At 43.8% G+C, this 23,295-nt stretch overlaps 1 protein-coding gene across 2 annotated transcripts in view; it reads right to left on the reverse strand.

Annotated features, from left to right (window-relative positions):
• Positions 1 to 23,295, reverse strand: part of ADAMTS18 (ADAM metallopeptidase with thrombospondin type 1 motif 18) — a 146,475-nt gene that overhangs the window by 61,314 nt on the left and 61,866 nt on the right. For both annotated transcript variants that reach the window (XM_059876726.1, NM_001192486.3), the window contains 7 exons: positions 14,218 to 14,500; positions 11,467 to 11,660; positions 11,125 to 11,208; positions 9,449 to 9,608; positions 8,498 to 8,603; positions 6,158 to 6,295; positions 3,926 to 4,079 (listed from right to left, as the gene is read on the reverse strand). In XM_059876726.1, the coding sequence (XP_059732709.1) occupies positions 3,926 to 4,079; positions 6,158 to 6,295; positions 8,498 to 8,603; positions 9,449 to 9,608; positions 11,125 to 11,208; positions 11,467 to 11,660; positions 14,218 to 14,500 (1,119 nt within the window). The remainder of the gene's footprint in view (positions 1 to 3,925; positions 4,080 to 6,157; positions 6,296 to 8,497; positions 8,604 to 9,448; positions 9,609 to 11,124; positions 11,209 to 11,466; positions 11,661 to 14,217; positions 14,501 to 23,295) is intronic.

Raw genomic sequence — 23,295 nt, forward strand, 5'->3', positions numbered from 1 at the left:
TGTCCATGTTCTGAAAACAGGAGTGCTAACAATATGTGGGCTTTGATCAGATGTCCTTGGTGGCCCAGGGGTTAAGACTTAACGCTCCCAATAAAGAGGACACAGGTTCGATCCCTGTTCAGGGAACGAAGATCCCACATGCTATGTGGAACAGCCACAAGAAATATGTGGCCTTTGATTATCATTGTAAATCCAATAAGCAGTTACTGAGTATCTGTTAATACGTCAGGTATATGCCAGGCATTGCAGACACTCTATCTACTGAGGCAAGAGACATACACAGACAGTTAAAATATTAGTATCACAAGTCTGTGAAGGTGGCATAAAGGGTGAAAACAGAGCTCAGGGAAAGTGGAGTTTAAGTTTCCTTGGGGGAAAAACGGAGGTAATATTTGAGCTGAATCTTTAACAATAGTAATAATAAAAAAGAGAAATACTTGTCCTCATGGCCACGCAGCATTTCAGGATGGAAAGCACACAAAGACCTGTGGACACGGAACCAAGAAATGCCTGAAAAACTTACAAGCTCATCAACACAGCTGGACTCTAAGTCCCTGCGAGAGTTGCTAGAAGTTGAAATGTGATGTAGTAAATTTAGCAGATTACAAAGTAGCTGTGATTTAGATACTAGAAAGTTTCTGTTTATTCCTCCCAATGTCAAATTCTTTTTAAAATAATTTTTACTGGGGGTATAACTTCATGGTATATACCACTTCATGGCAAGTAGATGGGGAAACAATGGAAACAGTGACAAATTTTATTTTCTTGGGTCCCCAAATCACTGCAGATGGTGACTGCAGCCATGAAATTAAAAGATGCTTGCTCCTTGGAAGAAAAGCTATGACAAACCCAGACCAGCATATTAAAAAGCAGAGACATTACTTTGCCAACAAAGGTCTGCCTAGTCAAATCTATGGTTTTTCCAGTAGTCATGTATGGATGTGAGAGTTGGACTATAAAGAAAGCTGAGTGCTGAAGAATTGATGCTTTTGAACTGTGGTGTTGGAGAAGACTCTTGAGAGTCCCTTGGACTGCAAGGAAATCAACCCAGTCAATCCTAAGGGAAGTAAATCCTGAATATTCATTAGAAGGACTGATGCTGAAGCTGAAGCTCCAGTACTTTGGCCACCTGATGCAAAGAGCTAACTCACCAGGAAAGACCCTGATGGTAGGAAAGACTGAAAGCAGGAGGAAAAGGGGACGACAGAGGATGAGATGGTTAGATGGCATCACCAACTCAATGGACATGAGTTTGAGCAAACTCCAGGAGATGGTGAAGGACAGGGATGCCTGGCGTGCCGCAGTTCACGAGGTCACAAAGAGTCGGACAGGACTGAGTGACTGAACAACAACAACAAAATAACAGACATATGGGATTCCCAGGTAGAGCTAGTGATAAGGAATCTGCCTGCCATTGCAGGAGACACAAGAGACGTGGTATTTGATCCCTGGGTTGAGAAGATCCCCTGGAGAAGGCAATGGCACCCCACTCCAGTACTCTTGCCTGGAAAATTCCATGGATGGAGGAGCCTGGTAGGCTGCAGTCCATGGGGTCGTGAAGAGTCGGACACGACTGAGTGACTTCACTTTGACTTTTCACTTTCATGCACTGGAGAAGGAAATGGCAACCCACTCCAGTGTTCTTGCCTAGAGAATCCCAGGGATGGGGAAGCCTGGTGGGCCGCCATCTCTGGGGTCGCACAGAGTCGGACACGACTGAAGCGACTGAGCAGCAGTAGCAGCAATAAAAGTAGTTTCTAAGGACTGAGTGTGAATGCTGAAGTTTAGGAAACACTGGTATTACCTAACAAGGAGGAAGCACCCATGCTCATCAGTATGGGTGAGGAGATTTGTTTAACTGCTACTATTTAGAAGTTGGGTGGCTTTGGGCAAATGGAATTCTCTGAGCCCCAGTTAAAAAGCAGGTGATGATTCTCCCTTCAAAAGGCTTTTGTGAAGGTTGAGAAACAGTGAAATATGTCTCTAAGCAGAACGCCGTGTGTGGAGCAGAGGCTTGCTTAGCAGTTACTACAGGGTGATGGGCGGTGGTGGTGCTGCAATGGTGGGAATGGTGGTAGAGAAAAGGAAGAGACAGGAGAGAGGAGGGGAGGGAAGAGACACAGAGATGGGAAGAGCAGCTGCCAATCTCCATAATTTCCAGGTCTCCAGACACTCAGGATTCCCATATTTCTCTTTGGATACCAGGAAGCAACCAGCTTAAAAATGATTCTACTTTTTAGTGATGTTGAGATGATCAGTGGCATGGTTGTTGACCAATTAGAAGGATGTTTCTCCCATTTCTACCTCCTGGACTTTTGCTTTTTCCCATGTATCTTTTTCATAAAAAGATAAGTCTTCCTTTTTTTAATTTTAAATTTTATATTGGTGTATAGTTGATTAACACCCTGATTCAATTCCTGGGTCAGGAAGGGCCCCTGGAGAAGGGATAGACGACCCACTCTAGTATTCTTGGGCTTCCCTGGTGGCTCAGCTGGTAAAGAATCCGCCTGCAACGTGGGAGACCTGGGTTCAGTCTCTGGGTTGGGAAGATCCCCTGGAGAAGGGAACGGCTACCCACTCCAGTATTCTGGCCTGGAGAATTGCATGGACAGAGGTGCATCCCATTGACTGTATCGTCCATGGGGACGCAGAGTCGGACATGACCGAGCGACTTTCACTTTCAAAGTTGACTAACAATGTTGTGTTAGTTTCAGGTGTGCAGCAAAGATGAATGGATAAAGAAGATGTGGTATATGGATACACAATGGAATATTACTTAGCCATAAAAAAGAATGAAACAGTGCCATTTGCAACAACACAGACCGACCTAGAGATGATCATGTACTGTGCTGTGCTTAGCCACTAAGTCGTGTCTGGCTCTTTGTGGTCCCATGGACCGTAGCCTACCAGGCTCCTCTGTCCGTGGGGATTCTCCAGGCAAGAATACTAGAGTGGATTGCCATTTCCTACGCCAGGGGATCTTTCCAACCCAGGGATCGAATGCGTGTCTCTTGGGTCTCCTGCATTTGGTAGGCAGATTCTTTAACACTGTACCACCTGGGAAGTTTATCATACTAAGTGAAGTAAGTCAGAGAAAGACAAATATCATATCATATCACTTATATGCAGAATCTAAAAAAAAATGATACAAACTTATTTACAAAACAGGTAAGTGTTCCTTGAAAGAAAGACTTCACACAAAAATCTTGTTAAAATTACTCAAAAGAGACCTTGAATTTTTACATACCAAAAGAAGTTAGCTGCCAAAGATTGTGTTCATATTACTGTAAAAGGTATATGTATGCATTTTGAAGGGGTGATGGTCTTATATGAATTACATTAAAGGTGAGGGTAGGATGATTTAAGAGAATAACACTGAAACATGTACATTACCATACATAAAATACATGACCAGAGCAAGTTCTGTGCGTGAAGTAAGGCAGCCAAAGCTGGTCCTCTGGGACAACCCAGAGGGATAGGGTAGGGAGGGAGGTGGGAGGAGGGGTTCAGGATGGGGGGACACATGTATACCTGTGGCTGATTCATGATGATGTATGGTAAAAACCATCACAATACTGTAAAGTAATTATCCTCCAATTAAATTAATTAATTAAAAAAAAAAGAGTATGAAACACAATGAAATGAACAAAAACAGTTACGAGCATTAGGTGAAAGCCATTGTATCTAGATTTACTACTTGTGATAAAATCGTTGTCTACAGAGGAGGAATTTGGTATTTAAACCAGGCACGGTCTACAGGGGATAAGTCTGGATAATTCATCGACAGTAAAATTGCCACTTAATTATCACGCCAAACAAATGACATTTCAGAGGTAACCCAGACTCTAACCCTTGGCCTTAGCAAACCAAATGTTTATACTTCTGTTAGACTCTTAATGTAGGTTTGGAATCACAAGAAACATACCTTCACAAGACCAAGGCCGCATAACTTGGCTTTGGCCCCAAACTGCCACTTGCACTGCGTGTCGGCGTCGTACATCTGTCCTGGCAGTTTGTCTGGGTATTTATACTGTCCTGTTTGCTTGGGCTCATCCACCAGACACCCAGCCTGAGGTGTGCTGCAATAACACATCCTTATTAGTTCCCATGTTTATCTGTGATCTCGCCACACAGAACACTACACCTCTGAATGCATTTACGAAAAGGAAAATGTAACATGGCAAAGCAATAGGCACGTGCTTAAAATTAAGAGTGAGTCCTGTCCTGTCTAAGAAAACGAAATTTACAGGACCACAAAGTGTTTACGTGGGACCGGAAGTTACAGTTATCTGACTGGTTAAGCTTGGCCTGCGAGGAGATGGGGAACGTCAACTTTCCCCAACGGTCTCATTCAACAATATTCAACAAATTTTTACTGCGTGCCTGCTCTGTGGTGAGTACTAAAGTCATAAAATAAACTAGAGACAATTACTTGTCTCCACAAAGTTGAAAGTCATGCTGTGTGTGTGTTTGTTTTAAACAGATAATGGGGTGTGGTCAAAGATGTATTTTACCTCCAGTAATCTCTATGAGCAACAAATGAATAAGGTTTTTGAAAGAAATCAGGAGAAAGGATACAATGGGAACAAAGCAGAACGATCTCCCCGAAGTATGCTGAACTGGGATGTGTTGGAAAAAAGCACAGTCCAAATGGGGTGGATTTTCATGCACCTTATCTCCACTTACTTAAATTAATTAAACTAGGGCATCAGTGAGAGATAAAACAGCATGGTGGTTACACATGACTTTGGAGTCAGACAGATGGGGGTCTAGTCAACCAAGCCAATACAACCAACTCCTGTGTATCTGATTACTAACAGAATCTGACTTCTGTAAGAGTTGTTCACAGATCAAGCAAGACAAAGTAACACGCTCAACAGAGCACAGGAAGCATTCAAAGTTAGCTTTTCTTGTTCTTATTGTCATCATCAGCCGAAAGAATTTAACTATATCATATTCAACTTATAGTAAGAAATTCAATTTATACTAAGTTGACCTTGATTTATCATATTTATTGATTTTATTCTCACATGAGATAGGAAAGGTAACTTTAGGCCCCAGACCGTAAATTGAAAATTAGTAAGAATTTCTCCTATGTGACAAAGTCACATAGCAAAAGCATTGTTAATATTTCACTGTCCTTTGAGGCATCATTTGGTTTGACATCCTTCCACTGAATCATCCTTGCCTGTGTGTATGGCTAATTCTGTAAACATCTGCAAATAATATGCAATGGTACAGGTTAAAGAAAAAGTATTAAGAGTATTAATTCCCAAAGAAACTTGGTTAGTTTCCCTAATACCTGGTCAAGAGGAGATGCCTTTAGAACCTGAGTGTTCTTGTGCGTCAACATAGATTAACAAGATACATCTGCACACATGTAAAAAATGAGATACATGCATACATGTCTAATGCCTCTAGTGTTGCATAATGTCCAAATGGTTAAATATGTATTATATTTAATAAAATCAAAGGAAACTTCAAATAGTGTCAAGCTGGTGCTCATTATTTAATACAAATCAAACAGTGCTACCTTCCTAACTCCCATTTTACTAATGTAATAAATCTAGGAGTTCTGAGTTACTGAAGGAATTTTACATAGCTATCATGCCCTTTGGGTGTCTTTTGGACACCAAGTTAGCTCCTGGCCATTTCAAACAAAATAGCCAATCGCCACAATGCTCCATTCATTGTCAAACACTCTATTTTAGTACTTTTAATACTCTTATGACCGAGTTGATTGACTAGATTAAAATAATCAGTCACAATAGAAAGATAATACACCCAGCAACCTCTGGATGTCTTAGAGGAGACAGTTCTAAGCACAGCTTTTGGAGTCATAACAGATCTAAGTGTGTCTTTTGTCCTCAACTGACCGGCTGTAGAACCTTCAGTAACACTATTAACCACCCGAAGACTCAATTTCCTCAACTCTAAAATGAGGATAATAACAGGATTGACGTGAGGACTGACTGAGGCATTACGTGGAGAACATGTAACACGGTATTAGGCCTTCCGTGTATTTTTTTCAGCCACAGTCATGACAATATCATCATCATCATCAACCCTCCAAGTATTTGTTTTCAGTCTACTGAGCACCATTCACAGTCACTCCTCCAAACCTGGGAATGCCCTTGGCCCCGGTTTGTCTTCTTACCTAAGGAATTTCTTGAGGTACTGCCGGCTGCATGAAGACCATGAAAACACACCATTGTTTCCGGTCAGCGTGGGTGACATGATATTGCCTTCCGTTTTCCTGCAGGGGTTGCCTTCTCCATCATGAACCATGCCGAAACTAAAACAGAAAGCAAACAGAAAGGCTTCTGTGAACCCATTTTCCAAACTATAAGCAGAGGACGAAAAAGATGTACTGAGAATCAGGGAACCCAAGGGAGGGACAGAGTTACTGAATTGTAAGAAAAGAGAAGTGAAGTGAAGTGAAGTTTCTCAGTCGTGTCCGACTCTTTGCAACCCCATGGACTGTAGCCTACCAGGCTCCTCTGTCCATGGGATTTTCCAGGCAATAGTACTGGAGTGGATTGCCATTTCCTTCTCCAAAGAAAAGAGAGCTGGACCATAAAGAAGACTGAGCGCTGAAGAAGTGATGCTTTTAAACTGTGGTGCTGGAGAAGACTCTTGAGAGTCCCTTGGACTGCAAGGAGATCCAACCAGTCCATCCTAAAGGAAATCAACCCTGAATATTCATTGGAAGGACTGATGCTGAAGCTGAAGCTCCAATACTTTTGGCTACCTGAAGCGAAGAGCCTCCTCTTTGGAAAAGACCCTGATGCTGGGAAAGATTGAAGGCGCGAGGAGAAGGAGCTGACAGAGGATGAGATGGTTGGATGGCATCACCGACTCAATGGACATGGGTTTGAGTAAACTCCAGGAGGTTAGTGAGGGACAGGGAAGCCTGATGTGCTGCAGTCCATGGGGTTGCAAAGAGTTGGATATGACTGAACAACAACAACGATTCTGTTGTGACTCTCATCTACAAACCAGCCACTTACCCATTATTCCTCTCAGTTTATCAGGTTAGTAATGGCAGGATGGCTGTATACTGTGAGCTGATCAGTGAGGGACCCGGGGATTAAAAAAAATTTTTTTAATTAATTTTTACTGGTTGCTTCACAATACTGTGTTAGTATTTACTGTATAGCAAACTGAACCAGCTATATGTATACACATGTCCCCTCTTTTTCAGATTTCCTTCCCTTTTAGGTCACCATAGAACACGGAGTAGAGGTCCCCTAGTTATCTGTTTTATCCACAGTGGTGTGTAAACATCAATTCAGTCTCCCAGTTCATCCCACTGCCTCTTCCCCCTTGGTGTCCATACATTTGTTCTCTACATCACCTATGTCTATTTCGGCTTTGTGAAAAATAAGATCTATGCTACTTTTCTAGATTCAACATACACGTGTGAATACACGGTATTAGAGGTGATGGATCCACACATAGGTATTTATCAACCTCAACATACACTCAGGGAAAGCATTTTCCCAAGCTCCACTCTGCCCAGTTCAGTTCTTCTTTGTACCTAACCAAGAAGCTAAGGGGTTTGTTTGGGAGACAGTCTTTCTAAATATATTTGTGAAGTCCAAAGCAGAGGGAAATTTATGTATAAAGCATCAAAGGAAAGAGTAAGAGTCACAGAAATGGGAATAAGGTGGGGAGAGAGCAAAGCCATTCCTCTAAGAGGAAAAGGTCATTAAACCAGCACCTTAGTGTAGTTTTCCAGATATAAGAAATCCAATTGAATTGGATTTTGAACTTAAATTTTTTTAATTTTCTAACTTTGATTTGATAGCCTATCAGAAGATAATATGCATTTTCTTTGGTACATGTCAAAAGTTTTATCAAAATCTTATGACTTGTTTCCTTCATAATTTAACTATTAGGCCATGTTACTTACAGTCTGAACAACAACAGCAAAGTCCACTTACACACACAATGGAATACTAAGGAGTTATCACATGTTGTTCACAAGAGCCTTGACAATGACTGGCCTCTGTTTGGGCCCTTCTTTCAGTCAAGTGTGATCTTCCCTGGTAGCTCAGCAGATAAAGAATCTGCCTGCACTGCAGGAGACCCTGGTTTGAATCCTGGGTTGGGAAGATCCCTGGAGAAGAGATAGGCTACTCACTCCAGTATTCATGGGCTTCCCTGGTGGCTCAGATGGTAAAGAATCCGCCTGCAATGTGGAGACCTGGGTCTGGAAGATCCCAAGGAGAAGGGAATGGCTACCCACTCCAGTATTCTGGCCTGGAGAACTGCATGGACAGAGGAGCCTGATGGGCTACAGTCCAAGGGGTCTCAAAGAGTCAGACACGACTGAACAACTTCCACAAATGAAACAAACAGTCGAGTACTATCGTAAACCTTATATAAGATGTGTCATATTTATTCCACCCAGATCGATAATAATCATTAGAGCAAAGCCAATGAACCACCCAGCTGGCTTTCATATAAAGCGGTGCATCGAGGGGTCGCTTACTTGTGGCCTGACTCGTGAGCGATGGTGAAGGCCAGGCCAAGCCCTGTGTCCTCATTGATGGTACAGCTTCGGTACTTGCTGCACATCCCACTGATGGGGGCGAACCCTGTTGAGACAGCAATTTCAAGCCCAAAGGAAACACTCCTGATCATTTCCGATGCCCAAATGCTGTGCACACTTTTAGTTTAAAAGATGATTGTACATATATGAAACGGGTCGCCAGTGCAGGTTCGATGCACGATACGGGATGCTTGGGGCTGGTACACTGGGACGACCCAGAGGGATGGTATGGGGAAGGAGGAGGGAGGAGGGTTCAGGATGGGGAACACATGTATACCTGTGGCAGATTCATTTTGATATATGGCAAAACCAATACAATATTGTAAAGTTAAATAAAATAAAATTAAAAAAAAGAGGAAAAAAAAAAAGATGATTGTATTTTTTTTTTTTTTGCAGAAAAACACTAAAGGTATATGTCTCTCTGTCCCCTCTAAATAGATAAGAGTAGAACTTAACACTTTCTTTTTAAAGATACTTTCAGCTGAGTCCTTCAAAGTTCAAATAACTTTTTTAAAAAAGCATGCTTACTTAGGGGCACAGTTGAGTGCCACAGAGACTAGGCAGGCTCTTTTCAGCTATCCAGCTCTGCACTCAAGATGCTTAGGGAATAACCTACAACTTGCATAGTTAAACAATAATTGATCTCATGCCTGCAGGATCATCACAAAGTTTAATAAAGAAAAACACAACAGGAATAAAGCAAAGGGGCCCCCATTCCACACTGAGTTCAATTAAACAGAACAATATTCAGAGAGGGTACAATGAGGCTACTCCACAATTTAAAGATTGTTTCCTTAATAAGAATCCCAAGAGCCAGTCACCCAACAGAAAGTTTCCAGCCTGTGTTTTCAGCTGACATGGGTGTGCATGAAGCATGTGTTCATATCATACCTAGAGTGTCACATGGTTCATTTTTCCAGGAACAGATATCAAATCCCGTGAGTAAGATAGCATGGTCATGCCTCTTGCCATTCTTTCCAACGAGGGCAGACTGCCACTGACAGAAACTATTCAGAGACTGGTCCGCATGATGGTTGATCAGTAATCCTCCCTATGGGAAACCCGCACAAACCAAAGTGTGAATGTGTGACAGACGTGAGAATGTTGCATCACTCCATTTGTACAGGCAAACACAGAAGCCTCACGTTTCTGGAAGAAGGGTCAACAGGGGAAAACACTTGAGCTAAGGTTGGACATAACTGGTGTTTAAAACTGTTGCAGGTAAATGTTCACAATATCGGAAGTAACCACAGAGCACTGGTAGTGTGCTTTGTGGCCAGTTGTATTTCTATAACAAATACATTGGCATCAGTTAGAAACACCTTTGTCCGTCTCACACTGGTACCATCTTTATAGAACTGTTACTACTTTTACAATATAATTATTACTTAGTGGGGTAAAGTTCAATGGATCCTTCAGTTGAGCATGAGGACAGAACTGATCATGGCTTGCCTACTCCTATGTCCAAATTTCCAGGAAAGGGCTCAGCACATCATAGCTACAGTCCCTCAATCAATAAACTGAAAGCTTGCTGAATGGATGAAGAAACAAACAATTACAATATTCTAAAGGGTAAGCAAGGATCTACTTTTAAAATAATTTTTTAATCAAATTTTTCCTAAGAACTATTAACTTGGGTCAAGTTGAGAGTTTTTAGACAAAACCCTTAATCATCAGTGAATTAGGATGCTGCTGACTTTGAGTCCTTGGGGACAGTATAAGCGGTAAATTAGAAGTACCTCCCAAACAACATACACCTTTTCTTCTTTTCTAAAATTCTAAGAATAATTTGATACCTTGTTAACCTCAGGAGCACTAGAGACCTGGCAATTATATTCATTTTTGCCTCATCTCTGACTCTCTGCTTTGTCCATTCATTACAGATGAAGAGGAAAAGCCTTAGGGGACTTAAAAAATAGTCAGATTGGTAATGCCCACCTCAGAAATTACAGTTGTAACATCAAAACACCACAAAGCAGGAGGTGCTGTACAAGTTAACCCTTGATGATATGTTCTGCTTGCATCTCCCTGTAACTAAGCCAAGGCCAGTTAAATATCCCTTGTTTATTTTCTGTAGCTAAGGTGGTGCTGGGAGACAGTAAGCTTTTTACCAGAATTTTCGGATGACTTATTTTCAGTATATTTTCAAAATAGCCTTTTGTAATTACCCAGAATCTCCAACTTGCCAAATCCAGCTAACATTTAAATCTCCTACCAAATGTACTTTCCTTGTGAAGCCTGCATAATATTTTATAATATCTATCTTCTACTTTTTGTATTCATTTTACATTTTTGTAGTCATGTTACAGATGCACTTTTAATCATATTTTATATCACTGTATATCTACACATATATTGTATGTTTAGATATAAATTATCATTTTGTGAGGTTTTAGTATTTAAATAGACAACCCTATTGGATTGTACTTTCCTTGAGGGTAATTAGAAATTTTCAAAGTTGAATTTTTAATGACAGTTCCATGGGGTGGCAACACAGCAGGTGTTCGCTAAGTGTATCCTGAATGGCAGAATGAATGAAGAAAAAAGAAACGCAGTGTGGCACCTACCGGTTCTTGTTCCAGAAGAATGAGGCTAACCACGACAATGTTTATATCACTTCCAATGGTCCCATCTTTAAAGAGGCTGGAAACCTGTTGAAACAAATTGAAATCAGAGAAAAGCAAAAAAAAAAAAAAAAAAATTTTTAATTTCCAAAACTGCAAGGGAATATGAGCAAGTATGCATTGATTTGACCAAATATATTTATGTAGGAAGGCAATTTCCTTCCAACTTAATTTCTTTCAATACAATCACGTGGCTGCATCTGCTGTTTAACTCACGCACGGGAACTCCATGACTCTGAGCTGTCTCAGGGAGGCAGAGGGCTGGGGTCCTGACTGTCTCCGTACCATGTTCATGACCGTGAGAATGTACGTGGTGACATTGGCCTTGCCATGCTTCTCCACCATCTTCTTGTCTGCTACCACAAGGGTTTCCACGTTGAGGCCCTTCTGTGACTTGCCAGCTGACCTTCTGGGCCGTCCCGAGCTCCCATATTCATCAAACCTGAGATAGGTGTCCTCTGTGGGAGGCTTAGGGGCGTCTACAGGGAACAGAAGAGCATTTGGAAGGGCCGTCAGCAGAGCTCAGCGGGGAGACAGACAGACATCTCAACAAGGGGAGGAGGGAGACCACGCAACAAGCACTTTACTCATCTCCTGACAGATGATGCCACTGCACCTGTTCTGAGACTTTGGATCTAATCTGTGGTCAAGAGAGACTCTCAGTAGAAGGTGCAATGGATGGACAGACAAATGGATTGAGTAACTCAAAAGTGCTCTCCAAAGAGTCAAAGAAAAGAAGCTACAATTCTAGCTGGAAGAGTGGGTCAAGAAAAATCAGTATTGTGGGAAGAATCTTTAAAAACATAAAATGCTCATTTTATTTTATTGCTTAGAAACTGCAGACACAGACATTTTCCTTTGCTTCTGAATTCATTATCACACTTTGTATTGCTGCTGTTCTTGTTCAGTCGCTAAGTCATGTCTGACTCTTGGCAACTCCATAGGTTACAGCAGGCCAGGCTTCCCTGTCCTTCACTATCTCCCAGAATTTGCTCAATGTCATGCCCATTGAGTTGGTGATGCTATCCAACCATCTCATCCTCTGCTGCCCCCTTCTCCTTTTTTTCTATATACAGGTTGTATATTATTTTTTAACTAAAGTTTACAAATATGTATCCTGTAGAATGCTGCCCACGTTCCTGTTTCATCAACACCAACTTTAATATAGTACAAAATAAGTGGTCAATAGGACTCTTTGACCCAATATTAATTTAGTTGCTGTGGAAACAGAATAGTCAGAAGTCATATTTAAAATTCTATTAAATGCTTTGTAATAGATAAGGTGCTGGCATGGATATTGGCCAGTGTCTGAGCAGAGACCTCAAAGTACCTGTTAGATTAGGCACCATCCCTTTAGTTAATGGACAGTGACAGATTCAAGGGTTGCTGGGAAGGAAAAATGCATTTGGAAAGCTCAGGACTGTATGTACTACAGATCCATTTAATACTATAACAACTGGTACAGTCATTATAGTGAAGTCAGCACTCCACAGAGAAAAATGAAATGATCAAATCATTTAGAGCTCAATTTAAAACCTCAATTGGCCATTTTGATAAATGACTCTGAGTTTCAGTTTCCTTATCCATGAAATGAGGATCATATCTAATCATAAAGCTGCTTTAAAGATTAGCTTTTATATTTCATATCAAGTATGTGTCATGGCCACTATGAATATCATCACTATCCTTAATACCACTAGTATTACAAATTCACGCCAAATAGATGTTCCTTAAAAAGGATATTTCAGTAATACCAAATCCCCGAAACCAATTCAAGTGCTAGACACTGTCTTTCACGACTGCTAGTGATCACCCACTTCCTCTGCTCCTGGGTACCACCCAGCCGCCCTGCCCAACTACATAGTCACACGCTGCTCACGGCTCCGGAGACTGTGAAATGCGGCTGGTGCCACGGAAGGAATGGGATTTTTAATTTTGTTTCATTTTTATTAATTTTACTTTATATTTAAAAGACAGTATTTGATTCAGCTATTTAAAAAACTTTATATAGGGAACAATTTGACTGTGTAAGTCTACTTCTCACCTTTAAGTTTTATAAAATCTAGATACAGATTAAGCATTTCTGGTGAGAATTTACTGTCTGATTTGGAATTGTTCTCTAAGTGTAAAATAAATGGATTTTTAAAATTTAATATGAAAAAATAATATAAAATACATCATTTAAATTGGTACTTCATTGGTTATATTGATGACATACTGAGATGATATTTTGTATATATTGGGTTAAATAAAATATATCATTCATGCTAATTTACCTATTTAAGCATTTTTTAATGTGGCTACTAGAAAATTTAAAATTACATATGGGGCTGATGTTATATTTCTGTCGGACACTGCTGGTATGGAAAATGCAGTGTGCCCAGGTCACAAGCCAAGTCCAAGGCTTCTTATGTTCCATCACCACCTCCAATCAGGTGCCAGTGTTCTCATTAACTGGGAAGTCTGTTGAATTAGTTGCTCAGTCATGCCTGACTCTCTGCAACCCCATGGACTGTAGCCCGCCAGGCTCCTCTGTCCAAGGAATTCTCCAGGCAAGAATCCTGGAGTGGGCTGCCAATCCCTTCTCCAGGGGATCTTCCCGACCCAGGGATTGAACCTGTGTGTCTTGCATTGCAGGCAGATTCTTCACCATCTGACCCACCAGGGAAGATTCAAATCTTCAAAAGGAATACCTAACCATACCTGGGAATTCACCTCTGATCTCTCTCATCATTTGGAAGACTAGGTCCTTTTCTCACACAGAAAAGATACAGAAACTAAAATAATATTGGGACATACAATTAAAAATATATTAAAAGAGGGAAAAAAATCTTTCCAGTTTAACTGAAAAAAAAAAAAAGGATCCCCTAGTTTTTGTCTGACAGGGGTGATTTCTGGCTCATCTCCAAGATTAACTTCAGTGGGGGCTGAGCATAGCCCAGTTTTAACCTGCAAAGTCAGCACACCCAGTGATGCTTGGGAAAACCCGTCGAGGGCCCAGAGAAGAAGAGAACAAGAAAAGGTTTCCTTACATACATTTCTTGCGTCGTCCACAAAAATGCTGCTTTTGCAACCTTCCATGATGCTGTTCTCTCTCTGGACTCCAAGAGGTGTGGGGAGTGTGACTTGGGGGGTGACCCGCGGGGTTCCGGCCGGAGCTCAGGTAGCCGTGGCAACGCCGGATCTTCTCCTCCGCAGTCCTTTTGTACAGCACGTGAGGATGGTGGCCTGCGGGGGAGCTGTAGTTGTGTTCCTGGGCCAGGAGTTGAGGTAATGGCGAGATGAGGAATTCATTTTTTTGTGTCCTTATGAGGCCTGTCTAAAAAGCCAAACACAAAGGAAACATTAGGGATTCCTTGCATCCCTGTTTTGCGTGTGTAGATTTTCAGCAACTTCCTGTGTGCAGGCACCGCCCTAAGTACTGGGCACGGGCAGTATCATTTTATCTGCACCATGAGCAGCTGCCACTGTTATTACCCCCGTTTCACAGGTGTGAAAACTGAGGCTAAGACAGTAAGTAGGAAAGCTAGTATTGGTACCTAGAATTCTCTACTTAGTGGGGCAGTGCTGTTAACTTCTATTCTAGGCATCTAATCTCGATGTTTGGGACTGAAGGGCTGAGTCATGTGACATTCTGGGATTCTCCATACTTAGGACAGGGCAGATACCATAGTCAACACTGGACATGGTGGTGTATTTAAAAATAGCCCCACCCTCCAAGAGCTTATGGTATAGACAGTAAAAACAAAGACATTCCATCTTGACTTCATAAGTGCTCAATAAAAGAACTACCAAGGATGGGAGAGAGAGGAGTGAGTAAATCTTGGTTATCTTCAAGTGAGGGTCTGGAGAATCCAAAGGGTTACACCAACATGAACAGACAGATGAGCTCAATCAGGAAGAAAGAGGAGACCGGGACAAGCCCATCCAATCACAATGTCACTTTCAAGTTAACGGCACAATATGTTTTTGTACCTGAAATTTCAGACACAATACACCCCTGCCTTCCCCCCACATGCATTGTACTCTCTCTTCTCTGCATTTGTTCAGGATTTCCCTGATCCCCAGGCACTCCTGTGAAAAGTGTGGTCTATGGACCAGCAGCCTCAGCCTCACCAGCACGCTGGTTAGAAATGTGGACTCGCAGGTCTCTCCCCAGACCTGCTGACTCAGAATGTATGTAGATCCCTGGGTGATTTGTCTGCCCATTGACACTTGAGAAGCACTGATACAGGCCAGCAGGGCTTCCCAGGTGGCACTAGCTGTAAAGAACCCGCCTGCCGATGCAGGAGACATAAGAGACGTGGGTTTGATCCCTGGGTGAGGAAGATCCCCTGGAGGAGGGCATGGCAACCCACTCCAGTACTCTTGCCTGGAGAATCCCATGGACAGAGGAGCCTGGCAGGCTGCAGTCATGGGGTCGCAAAGAGTCAGACACGACTGAAGCGACTTAGCACGTATGCACACACGCATAACACAGGCCAGGAGCTCTTAAACTCTGTTGAATGTAGGAATGCCTGCAGATCTTAAATATGGGCACACACACACATACAGGGTCACTCACTCCCAGGCGGAATTCCATCCTATCCAAGAGTGACTCTCTTGTGATTCATGCGTCAGAATTTTTTCAACTGCCTCAATGATTATCCCAACGTACAAATGAGTTTATGACCTAGGTCCTACCTTCCTCAGGTGCAAAACAGAGAGAAATTTTCCTCCCCAGACACCTAATAAGGAGAGATAAAGTAACCACTGCAGAAACCCTTTACACACTTTCAGTCCCAGTTTAGATGACTGACGATGACGCGTGATTGAATCAACCCACATTCACTGAGCGCCAGCGAGGTGCTACGCTCTTGGATAAGGGCTAACACACACCTGGGCAGGAAACACACACGCACACACACGCAGGGCATGCGGCCTACTGGGGAGCCAGACGTGAATAGTCAAGAATGTAAGGGGGTGAGGCCAGGTTACCAAGGGAACAGAGAGAGGTGTGGGGGCATCACCAGGGGCGTCCCTAGGCCTAACTGTAACCCTCTGTTAGGATTCAGCCTCTCCCTCCTAAAGGAGCCCCGGGATGTATGTGTGATGCTGATTTCCCTTTCGGTTTAGGAGTCTGCTGCCTTCCGGGGTGTCCCCAGGCCTAACTGTAACCCTCTGTTAGGATTCAGCCTCTCCCTCCTAAAGGAGCCCCGGGATGTATGTGTGATGCTGATTTCCCTTTCGGTTTAGGAGTCTGCTGCCTTCCTAAAGACTGTCTCGTGGGGACTTCACTGGTGGTCCGGTGGCTAAGAGTCTGTACTTCCACTGCAGGGGGCACAGGCTCGATCCCCAGTCGGAGACTAAGATCCCACCTGCCGTGCAGTGCTGCCAAAAAAAGAAAAAAAATCCTCAAACAAAACAAAACAAAAAGCCCCACCAACAAACAAAGAAAGACCGCCTTGTGGTCTGTAGTGCCAGCATGACGCTTGCCTTTGTTCAGCAGATACACACTGAGTATCTAACTCATAGCCCAGATTCAGGCCTTGACACAAAGAGAAGCAGAAAGTCAGGAGACAGTCCACATTCGTGCTCTCGTGGAGATGATGGGACAAGTAATCGGCAACAAAAATTTGAGGAGGTAAAATCTCACAACCCCAGAAATCTTGCCCATCTGCTGTACCTTCACTCAGGCTGGATCTCAGCGCAGTTTGCCCTCTCTGCCCAGCCCAGTGCCAAGCTGCAGCCATGCTCATCCCTCGTTTGGGCACTCTACCACGTCTTCCAAATCCCCCTCGTCTTCTCCACTACAATCCCCCGACACCGGCCAGCATCCTCGGCCAAGAGCATCAGCTCACACGTGCTGACATCCCTCTCAGACCTGATTCCCTTTCCCCGGGTCACAGACCCCTCCATCATCTGCCCCCGCTGGAGCCTGGCAGCTGGGTCTGCCCTCCTCTCCTTCCTACCGTTCTGAACAGGACACTTCTGTGGCTTCTTGAATCAACAAATCCTTCACCTGAAGGGGTGAAAGCAGCATTTGCCACCCCAAATGCACCTCCTGGGCATGAGGATTAGCCTGAGCTGGTTAAACAGCAGGCACCAGAGGAGCTCTGGGCAGCCAGCAGATGGGAGCCTTTTCTGAGAGCATTTCCCCTCAAAGGGAAATCTCCATGTGTCAGGCCAGGGGTGGGGGCTCCCTGTTCTACCAGCAAGGAGAGGTTGAGTGCGACTCCAGAAACTTTTATCTACTGAGAAGGTTCCACTTTAAATGTGTGTGACAACCGTACCCTTACTTACTGGGCTTTGCCTGACAGGCTCACGTAACTGCCACCTACTCGGTTCTTTCTTTGGTTTTTAGGTGTTTAAGGGGGGTGGCTTCGGTCTTCTGGGGGAATTATTCAGCTTTCCTGGGTCTCTCTCATGTACACAGGAGGTATGTGAAGTGTTGGTCGCTCAGTCGTGTCTGATGCTTTACGACCTCATGGACTGTAGCCTGCCAGACACCTCTGTCCATGGGATTCTCCAGGCAAATACTGGAGTGGGTTGCCATGCCCTTCTCCAGGGGATCTTCCCAACCCAGGGATCGAACCTGCGTCTCCTGCATTGCAGGCAGATTCTTTACTGTCTGAGCTACCAGGGAATAACATGTATATAATAATATATAATTATTATTATATTTTATATATATATTATATATATTATATATATAATAATAATATATAATAATATACATGTTATTAAACATCTATCTGCTTTTTTCCTGTTAATCTGTCCTTTATTACAATGAGGACGGGGTCCGGGAGGAGGGGTTTGTTGGTCACAGCCAAGAACCTAGAGGGTAAAGGGAAACTTCTTTTCGTTGTCTACACACTCTTAATCAATTTTGCACATCCTTTTCCTATGCCCGGCCACCTTCTTCCCCCAGAGACTCACTGGTGTGGCCTTCTGGTGCTTTTTGCTTTTGTCTCAGATTAAACAACATCTTCCCAGACAGACAGGAGTCAGCACCCTATTGAAAACTACCCTTCCTCACTTCCAGCTACAGTTTATGTGCTGTGCATCCATCTTCAATGAAGGAAACAAAGAAGATGCAACCTTCCTATCACCTCTGACAGAGTTTGAACATCCACACTGTATATGGGCATCCCTGGTGTACGCCACACATCATCAGTCAATAAATAGATGGCTATCAGCCCACAGACATGTGTGGGATAAGCAAACAAGTCACCTGAAAAATCTCAGAATGGAGCGGATGCTGAAGCTGGGCATGCCAACATCCTCCTCCCTTTCCAGTCAGGGAAACCAGAGCTAGGAAATGACATGCTCAAATGCATAAACACCATGAACTCTTTCTCTCTTACAGATGTTGTAAGCAGACTGATTACGGGTTTCCCAGAGAAAGAGAACCAGGCGTGGCTTTCTTGGCATAAGAGAAGCCATTTTGGCCTAAGGCGTTCTGTGATCTAAGCCCAGTCACCATGCTTGCCCTTGAACAGGTCTTGGGAGTCAGTGATCTTACAGGAATAAGGAAATGCAGGCGGTCAAACAACAGTGCAGTGACAAAGCAGGGTCTCAGTTCCTCCTCAAGGGGTATGTATAATTTTTATCTTTGAGGCCTACGGGATTGAAGGCCCCCACCCAGGTGCAGGATGGGATGATGACGTTGACCCTCTTGACTTCAATCAACTAAAACATGGACCTTGGCCTCAGTTCTATACTGAATTCTTCTCTGCCCAAGCTCCCTCATGAATATGCATGTACTATTAGCTTCAAATTCTCCAGTTTTGCTGTTCAGGGAAAGATCCCTGCAGAGAAGGCAATGGCACCCCACTCCAGTACTCTTGCCTGGAAAATCCCATGGACAGAGGAGCCTGGTAGGCTGCAGTCCATGGGGTCGCACAGAGTCGGACATGACTGAAGCGACTTAGCAGCAGCAGCAGCAGCAGAAAAATCCCTGATGCTTTGGGAAAGATCCCTAGTGTGCTGCTTACTTGCTGCAAATAATAATAAATCCTTTCTCCCCATCTTCTCCCAGCATGGCTGGGACTATTGGCTCGATATCCACCAAGAGGCAAACCCAGTTTTGGGGGAACAGTGTGAAGCCAGGAGCCCCCCTGTAACCCCTATTTAAACCTCAGGGCCACCTATGGGGCTCTCAGCTGGAAGTCCAGGTAGAATTCAGGCCCCCCTGTTTCTGAGCAGGGCCCTCACACCTCAGCCCTGGGGCCCAGTGCCCTCACTTCTCCAAGCTGCGTGAAGACAAAAGACCCCATTTACAGCCCAGAGGACAGAGTGAACAGTTAAAGGGGACAAAAAATATAGTGAACTATCCATGAAGGCCCTCCAGCCTTACTAACTTCCTGACTTGGTTCAACTCATATCAAAGGCTTAAGCCACTCAACTGCCTTAACTGGAGGAACCGGTTTGGAAGCTTTCTCTTTACTCCTTATTTCTTGAGAACTGTAGGCATCTGAAATGCAGAGTGACTTCTGCACTAAGAAAGCAATTTTTTTAAAATGGCCTCTTATATTGGGACCAACGCACGAGGCCCAAACAGCCCTCCGTATTTAATCCAGTTTTGGGCGACGAGGACAAAACTCCAGAACGATTCTTTATAACAAAACGAGGATTTTACAGAGCTGCATGTTAAGGAAGAAGAATGTTCCTTTTTGGGAGTTCAGTCTGATGGAAAATAATGGAGTCTAACCCAAAATACTTTTTATGGTTTAAAACATAAACCTAGCACCTCTAAGAGGAGCCAGCTATTAACTACAGAATGTGTGAAGCATTTTGAGTGACTGAACACATGCGATGTTTTAGACAAAATGTGGCCTGGAAGACAAGACCTCTGGTCCCAACAGGCTTCCAATTAAGTGGGCAAAGCAGGGCTGAAACAAGTGAGATCACGAGCAAACGTTCCGTTGTGTCCAGTGTGGAGGGAAAAAAGCAGGACTCTGTGATCGAAAGTGAAGGTCGCTCAGTCGTGTCCGACTCTTTGCAGCCCCGTGGACTATACGGTCCATGGAATTCTCCAGGCCAGAATCCTGGAGTGGGGAGCCTTTCCCTTTTCCAGGGGATCTTCCCAACCCAGGGATCGAGCTTGGGTCTCCTGCATTGCAGGTGGATTCTTTACCAGCTGGGTGACAAGGGAAGCCCATGATTCTATGAGAGAGATAAGATCAAAGAGTGAGAGGAGAAGAGAGACTGATTTTGGAAGTTTTTAAATATTTTTTAAATTGAAATACGTTGATTTACAATGCTTTGGGTGCATAGCAAAGTGATTCAGTAATATACACATGCATACACACACATATATGTACATATGTATGTGTGTGTGTTCAGTTGCTCAGTCACGTCCAGCACTTTGTGACCCTATGGACTGTAGCCTGCCAGACTCCTCTGTCTATGGAATTTCCCAGGCAAGAATACTGCAGTGGCTGGATGTTCAGTCCTTGGAGGAGGCATGGCAACCCACTCCAGTACTTTTGCCTGGAGAATCCTGTGGACAGAGGAGCCTGGCGGACTACAGTCCTTGGGTCGCAGAGTCAGACAGGACTGAAGTGAAAGCATGCACCCACAGTAAATGTAAACATAAAATAATAGAGTCATGGCTTTTGAAAAAGAAAATTAAGAGACTTGAGCGTATATGAGGAATAGAGAGACAGACTCCAGGTGAAAAGCCATGGAACTATTTCTGGTCTCATGGCCAGAGATGAGTCAAAGTCTGGTGACACTATGCTGAGAGCATATGGCCCCTAATCACTTCCTCAGTTCTCTGTAAAGTGCGTCATGCTAAGAAACTGAAATAGAATTTTCTGCCATCTGCATCTACACACGCGGAGCTGGTTTAACAGACAACCGGGACAGGCCCTCACATGTGGACACATTTTGGAAAAAGAATGTGTGTTCAGGATTCCACATTACTGTCAAAGGGGAAAAAAGTCTCCTATACTTTGGGACAAAAAAAAAACCCAAAATAGTTATGTCAACAAAAATCTAGCATTTCTCATCCATTCATTCATATTAATATGAACATCAGCAGGACTCCAATACAAAAACAATGTGGAAGGGGATTTATGCTTTCCAGATTCATATACACAGCAATCTTTCTTAAAACTCTGTGAAGCCCAGTCCACCAGCATTTAATCAGATGCCATCAGTACACTCACACTGCTCACAGCCTGGTGACGGGGGTATGAAGCTAACAAGAGCCACAACACACAGTATCTTCAACCCGGTGAAGTGCCCTTTCCAGCTTTTATCTCCTGAGGAAGTTTACATACCTCTCAAGAACAAACCTCTCATTTCCCGAGTCCCAGATTTGTAGAAGGAGAGTAATAGCATCTCCCTTGGCAGGTTTTTAGAGAATTAAGTGAGTTAACACTTTTAAAGTGCTAAATGCAGTGCCTGGCACAGAAAACACTCGAAGTGTGTTTACTGTTACAATGATTATATTTGATCAGATGAGGGACGAGAGCCTTTTTCTAAGTGTGTATTATAACTGTCCCCTTCAATGGGACCTGCAACCCTGGGAAGTGGTATCAGTGTTCCGTTATTGATAAAAACAATGAAAGGATTAAATGCACACATGCTCAAAAACGCACTCAGTTTGAGTAAGTAGCCACGATCTGTGTTTCAGCATTTATAAATTAATCCAAGTGGTTTAATCACGATCCTCGCCAACCCGTCTTCCTTTCTGGCCCCATCTGGAGGACTGTTTCACTGTTTCCTGCGTACCAGACCCTCTGCAGAGCATTCTACCTGCAACATCTCATCGGACTCTCACAACAGTTCTGTCTGATGGGTGCTTTACCTCTCGTATTCCAGGGCCGTCTGAGCACTCAACCTTTCCTCAGCCTTAAACACTCTTCCTATTTGTTGTTCTTTAGTCGCTTCCATCGTGTCCGACTCTTTGCAACTCTATGGACTGTAGGCCGCCAGGCTGCTCTGTCCATGGGGTTTTCCAGCAAGAGTACTGGACTGGGTTGCCGTGTGCTCCTCCAGGGGATCTTTAGGACCCAGGGGTTGAAGCCATGTCTCCTGCATTGGCAGGGGGTTTTATTTACCGCAGAGCCACCAAGGAAGCACACACATCCTATTAGGAGTCAGGAAAAGTTCCAGAAACACTGAATTGAAATGTACTAAGAGAGTACAACTTAAATGTTCACATACACACACACACACACACACACACACACACACACAGGTAAACAGGTAGAGTTACGGACATATAAACTAATGGGGGGAACAACTACGTCACAGCTGTGGATGTCAGGGTATGTAGTGCTCAACTCTCTGGGAGAGGTAGACACAGATTAATACGGAAGAGAAACCACATCTTCCCAGCCCTCAGACAGCTAATTATGCTCAGTCGTGTCTGACTCTTTGTGACCCTTTGGACTGTAGCCTGCCAGGCTCCTCCATCGATGGGATTTTCAGGCAAGAATACTGGACTGGGTTGCCACTTCCTCCTCCAGAGGATCTTTCTGACCCAGGAATCAAGCCCACGTCTCCTTCATCTCCTGCACTGCAGGCAGATCCTCTACCCCTGAGCCATCGGGCAAGCCTATACGTTGACAACCGACAGGAAGGACAGATGACGAAGCCGCATAGCCCTTACAGGCAGTGCGATCATGAAGATCAAGGCAGGAGCCATCTGATAGCCTCGCATCATGGGATCCTCTGTTCTGGCCCGCCCTCAAGAATCAGATCATTTCAAAGGAAGCTTAAGGAAGGATGCCATTTGGCAAGCACGTGACTGCTGTAACGGCTGTTGGGTAATTGTGAGGGTCCAAGTGGAGAGAGCTGGCACATCTGGGTTTCACAGAAACCAGACTGGCACCAAACTTCACGTGGGACCATGCGGCCAGCCCTTCCCCCACATCACCAGAGGCTTTGGTGCAGTGTCTGTTAGTAACAGTCCTCCTCCTTCACACATCACGTCAGCATCCTCTGGAAGATGAGGGAGGAGCGTAGGCTAAATGTCTGGGATGAGATGCTCAGAACTAACATCCAAGTTGTGTTTTAAATGGCAATTTCAGAATCCAAATCTGTGTTCCCAAGCTCAATACTCCATCTTCTTCGAACAGCACCCTACTGGCATTCACATTTCGGTTGCATTCACAATTT

Source organism: Bos taurus, chromosome 18 (genome assembly GCF_002263795.3).
Source record: "Bos taurus isolate L1 Dominette 01449 registration number 42190680 breed Hereford chromosome 18, ARS-UCD2.0, whole genome shotgun sequence".
Classification (NCBI taxonomy): domain Eukaryota; kingdom Metazoa; phylum Chordata; class Mammalia; order Artiodactyla; family Bovidae; genus Bos; species Bos taurus.